The sequence below is a fragment of the Anabrus simplex genome, chromosome 5 (genome assembly GCF_040414725.1).
Source record: "Anabrus simplex isolate iqAnaSimp1 chromosome 5, ASM4041472v1, whole genome shotgun sequence".
Taxonomy (NCBI): Eukaryota; Metazoa; Arthropoda; class Insecta; order Orthoptera; family Tettigoniidae; genus Anabrus; species Anabrus simplex.
Genome location: NC_090269.1, coordinates 299,209,375 through 299,215,588, shown reverse-complemented (window position 1 = coordinate 299,215,588; position 6,214 = coordinate 299,209,375). Strand labels below are relative to the sequence as shown.

Sequence of the window (6,214 nt, the reverse complement as noted above, 5' to 3'; positions counted from 1 at the left end):
CACTGAGTCATCAGAGAAACCCACAGCAAATGATCACACCAGTAAACTGAAGAATTCTGAATACCCTGTCAGTTTTCAATATCATTTTCCAATTAATATATTTATTTTGATTACCATATGTATAGTCCGACTCGTTGGCTGAACGGTCAGCATACTGGCCTTCGGTTCAGAGGGTCCTGGGTTCGATTTCCGGCCGGGTCGGGGATTTTAACCTTAATTGGTTAATTCCAATGGCATGGGGGCTGGGTGTATGTGTTGTCTTCATCATCATTTCATCCTCATCACGACGAGCAGGTCGCTTACGGGAGTCAAATAGAAAGACCTGCATCTGGCGAGCCGAACCCGTCCTGGGATATCCCGGCACTAAAAGCCATACGACATTTCTTTCATCATATGTATATATAATAGGTACTGTAAATAATGTCTTACTGTATATAAACTATTTTATTTTATTTCTTAGTAAATAATCAACTCAGCAATAACTTATATCTTCTTCTCCACGCTCACTGTCGCCTTATTTTCATTATTTTCTCGAAGAAAACAAGATATGTGTTGGTACCTTGCAGACTACTACTTAAGCACCTAGTGTTGCATATATGCAACACCCTATATTTCCGAAAGTAAACACGTTTGCTTCAAAATAATTGATATTCCTTGAATAACACCCTATCGTAAGAATGTTTATTAAGAAAAATTGAACATTTCAAAAAATAAAAAATTCGGGCGTTCAAGGGTTAATACATTTATCCAAAAAGTGTGATTTGATAGAATCTGATGTTCTTTCAAGAATAATACATGACATTCTATTTTAATTAAGTTGTTTCTTTTTCAGGTATTTCTTAGACCTTATTTAATCATCAATTAGTTTTGACAGATTGAAGAACCTAATAATTACAGATTAACTGAGTTGACAGTGAAAAGAAATGGCTTTCACTATAACAACATGAATTGACTAAACCAAAAATATAAGGTAAAATTTAAAAAAAGCAGTGAACTATATAATGTCAGATAATATATTTATAACAAATTATTCTAATTGATAAAATAATATTTACATCACATTTTTACAATAAAAATAAAAATATCAAACACATTTATACAAAGATGTAATTAACTTCCTGACACAATAATTAAATATCCAATTCAAAATTTATAGAGAGTGGTTCCTGTCTTCAGGAGGCCGATACTGCAATCCCAGATGTTCAAATACAGATTCTTCAGTAGGCGTAGGAATGACATAGCCCTGATTTATGATATTCTTGCCCTGAAACAATATTGTAGGTTAAATATAAAAGTAAGACTTTCATATGTAGGAACATGAAAAGTTTTGAAGCAGTGTTTTCCAGAGCTAACTATACTCTGAAATAAAGGAATGCTTATCAAGCAATTAATGTGCAAAGATATCATAAAGAAACTAGCAGGTAATCAAATGCCAGTCTGAGATTTTACATTTTTTGTAAAAGCATAATAAAATTGATTGTTATGAAAAATTTGGATGGTTTTATTAGGTGGAAATGAGTTAAATCTTTTGTGTTAAAGATATTTATTCAATAAAGAATCTTCCATTTCCTTTTATCAATTTTAAGTACTCATCCCTAGCAATCTTAAAATACTGTCTGTGAAGAACTAAGTTAAGAAATGAAAAAGCCATCTATTTGCTTAATGACTCTACTGAAATCATCAAGATGATTTTTCTGACAGGAAAGTTCTGCATAAATCAAAACAAGTGGAAGTCAGATTGTGCAATATCTGGTCAATTTCATGTAACATTCTATGGGTGATGGATAACACATGACATTTTGAATTTTTTCTTTTTTTTTTTACAATTTGCTTTCTGTTGCACCGACACAGATAGGTCTTATGGCGACGATGGGATAGGAAAGGCCTAGGACTGGAAAGGAAGCGGCCGTGGCCTTAATTAAAGTACAGCCCCAGCATTTGCCTGGTGTGAAAATGGGAAACCATGGAAAACCATCTTCAGGGCTGCCGACAGTTGGGTTCAAACCCATTATCTCCCAGATGCAAGCTCACAGCTGTATGCCCCTAACCGCATGGCCAACTTGCCTGGTAGAAATCTTTATATACTAAACAGGAAATACTAAAATGGCCACTTCTGAGGAAGACAATATATACAGATCATCTTGTCAAATATCCGGCTCGTTGGCTGAATGGTCAGCGTACTGGCCTTCGGTTCAGAGGGTCCCAGGTTCGATTCCCGGCTGGTTTGGGGATTTTAACCTTCATTGGTTAACTCCAATGGCCCGGGGGCTGGGTGTTTGTGCTGTTCCCAACATCCCTGCAACACACACACCACACATAACACTATCCTCCACCACAATAACACGCAGTTACCTACACATGGCAGATGCTGCCCACCCTCATCGGAGGGTCTGCCTTACAAGGGCTGCACTTGGCTAGAAATAGCCACATGAAATTAATTAATCTTGTATTTGTATTTATTAATGAACATAACAGGCGTTCAGCCCCGAATACATGTTCACAATAATAATAAATAAATAAATAAATAATAAAATTAATAAACGTAGTCCAACCTAAGCCACCACTCTCCACCATATACAAAATAAAATGAAATGAACAATAAAACAAAAAGACCTAACGCCACGGTTCTATACCAGAACCAACTCCATAAAAGAAAAGATAAGACAACTATCCCATTTCTTATTGCTGGTCCCAAACTATCTTACCTCCTCAGTCTGGTCTATATTTACATTCTACTGCTGGTGTTGCAACTTTCTGCTTGTTATCACTCACACGTACCTACTCATCACGCAACCTTCTTGCTTCAGCATTTTCATCACCTCTATTGTTCCCTGACCTACTCCAAAATAAGCTACAACAGCAACCTTACATGATTGCATACCAAACCAGCCATAACACTAACATTGCGTTCAATCTTTCAGATTCCACCTCCTATAGTAAAAGGCTAAATAATAACAACAATATTCCGTCATTGCATTCCAATCCATCATACCACAGCTTTTACCAATCCGCGTTAACATTGCTTCATTTCATTTCATTTCATTCCGCCATAACACTCCATAATAAAATTACCTCTCAATCTCCAAAAATTTCGGCTCCGCCATAACACTTCGTAATAAAATTACCTCTCCATCTCCAAAAATTTCGGCAATGAATAACAAATACCAATCACGCATATACCACCACCTCTTCAACATCATATTTCTTCATCCTCTCGATACAAACAAACCAAAATTTATAAAATAATAATAAAATCACCTCTCTCCAGCTCCAAAAATTCAATACTCATACCAGACACCAATACAATAATACCACCTCCCAACTCCCATGAATTCAGCCGTAAATAAACCATCTCAATACCAAACCATACATCACCTAATCATAAATACTAAGCCTTCAATACTTCCAACACCACATTTCAGCAATACAACACCAACTCCACATCATATACCACCTCTACTTATTTCACCACTTCTCCCACACCACATTCCAACGATATAACACTTCATGAATTAATCATAGCATATAATCATAAATACCAAGCCCTCAATATTTTTGGACACCACATTTCAGCAATACAACACCAACTCCACCTCTTATACCACCTCTACTTCTTCTACCATTACACTCACCTTCTGCCATCCGCCATCTTATACCACCACTTCTCCAACACCACATTTCAACCCTATAACATATCCTAACTTATACATCACTTCTCCATCACAACATTTCAGCCTCCATAAATAAATAACACATAATCATAATGAATAACAAATACCAATCCGCATATACCAACACCTCTCCAACATCACATTTCTTCATCCTCTCCATAAATAAACCATCTCCATACCAAACCATACATCACCTCATATCCACATTTCCAACACCTCATTTCTATATATACCACTTCTACTTCTCCGACAATTGCACTCACCTTCTGCCTTCCACTATCTTATATCACCTCTTCTCCCACACCACATTCCAACGATATAACACCTCATAACTTAATCATAACACATAATCATAAATACTAAGCCTTCAATACTTCCAACACTACATTTCAGCAATACAACACCAACTCCACATCATATACCACCTCTACTTATATCACCACTTCTCCCACACCACATTCCAACGATATAACACCTCCTAAATTAATCATAACACATAATCAAAAATACCAAGCCCTCAATATTTTCCAACACCACATTTCAGCAATACAACACCAACTCCACCTCATATACCACCTCTACTTCTTCTACCATTACACTCACCTTCTGCCATCCACCATCTTACACCACCACTTCTCCAACACCACATTTCAACCCTATAACATATCATAACTTATATACCACTTCTCCATCAGCCTCCACAAATAAATACCATTCTCGCTTCTCAACTCTACTTTCAGTAACCGCACCACCTACTACTGTTTTTTACTTCTGGTAATTACCCCCCTCTCATGTCCACTTGTATACCGTTCCATGTCCTCTGTATCTGACACCACTAGATTTTGACCTCTGATAGTTGCCCTCAGCCCCTGTTTTACAGCCAGTATCTTGTGTTTTCTGAGTAGCCTCTCATTTCTGATCGCGTCACTTCCCACGTCTCTCCTTATCCATATTTTATCCCTCTGTACATTTCCCGCATTTGCTAACACAATATCCGCCATCAACGTTGAAAACAATTGAACCTTTATAGGCCTATTGCCTCTAGTTCTCCCCACTCTCTGCACATCGTCAATATCCACTTCACTAAAATTTATTTTCATTTTTTCCTGTATTAGGTCCACTACTTTATAAGTTGTAATTACTTTGACTTCACTCGTCTCCTCAGGCACTCCATAAATAAACAAGCACTTCTTCCTTCTATATAAAGTATTCGCTTCCACTTCTACTTTCAGCTTTAAATTCTCCTCTTCAAGTCGTCCTACTTTTTCCCTTAATGCTACCACTTCCTCGGTGTTATTTCTCACCTGTGCTGCTATGTCGTCCGTCTTTCCTCTTATCCATACTTCCATTTTTTCAATCTTACTGGTCTGTTCTTCAATCATCTCTTTTATTTGCCCGAAAGGGCAAACTTCTGTCAACACCTCTCGTACAGCTCTTTTGATTGCGTCCATATTTTCTCTTTCCTCATTTCTACTAGATGACGGGCCTGGGTTCAACTCGACTCCCCCAATACATAGTAAAATTATAATCACTGCTGCCGATAACAATAGTTCTCCTTTCCTCCCCATATCCATTTTACACCCACCTGGCTTCTTTTCTTCTTTCTTCATTTTCCTCTGCCATCTTCCTATCGTCGCTCTATACTGCTCTATGCCAATCATTGTCGGCCCACTTCTCGGCGACCTTCCAGCACTCCACACTCTCGCACTCCACTCCCCCTCCCGGGACTCGCCGCTCAATGCGACCTCCTTTGTCGGTGGCTTAGGCAAGACTGATTAATCTTGTAAAAATGGCTAAAATACAAAAATAATATTTTAAGACAATGAAGAGAGATTCTGTATGATGTAACACAGAGTACTGCAAGGTTTCTCCTTTGTTATTTTCATGTGAGAAGTCTTGTACAAAATAACTTTAAAACCTTTGCTCCCATAGAGGAGTAAGGTCATTTAAGCATGCCATCTTCGGTGGCCCATAGAGGAGTAAAGTCGTTCAGTACTCTTCAGTGTAGTGCACTCTGATATGCTTGTGTTTTCAGAGACTAGAAAAGTTCTACTTAGAAGTTTCTTTTTCTTCTGGTAGATGACTGGACTATCCTCTTTTCTGGACACTGTACAACTCTCCCTTTGTGTTCTTTCACTCATTGTTTACAAGCCAATTTTGGTGCTTCTCAAACTGAGTGAAATAGCAAGTGATGGTGGTTGTGAAGTAGACAAAGCTTCAAGCACAAGTAAATTTTGTAGTAATAGAGTGATTCAGGAAAAAGAAATATGTGATATTTTACACAATAATGATTCAAGTGATAATCTGATAGCTTCAGATAGTGAAAGTCAGTGTGATTATGTACGCAGTGGAAGCTCTGGAAGGGTGAATAATTATCTGGACAGGAACAATGACCCTAAGTCTCCTTTCTATGATCCATCGGGTCCAGTATTTGATATACATACAGATGTAAATAAAAACAGTGAGCCCAGTTTCTTCAACGAATGTTATGTATTATCACTGCTGTTTTTTTTTTTTTTTTTTTTTTTTGCTAGGGGCTTTAC

At 37.5% G+C, this 6,214-nt stretch overlaps 1 protein-coding gene across 9 annotated transcripts in view; it reads right to left on the bottom strand.

Moving 5' to 3' along the window:
* Positions 1-1,005: 1,005 nt before the first annotated feature.
* Positions 1,006-6,214, bottom strand: part of LOC136874009 (DNA polymerase lambda) — a 182,985-nt gene continuing 177,776 nt past the window's right edge. For 8 of the 9 annotated variants that reach the window (XM_067147464.2, XM_067147462.2, XM_067147466.2 and 5 more), the window contains one exon: positions 1,006-1,264. In XM_067147464.2, the coding sequence (XP_067003565.2) occupies positions 1,151-1,264 (114 nt within the window). In that variant the 3' untranslated portion in view covers positions 1,006-1,150. Of the gene's footprint in view, positions 1,265-5,256; positions 5,465-6,214 lie in introns of all 9 variants that reach the window. The other variant, XR_010860209.2, reaches the window with a different exon arrangement.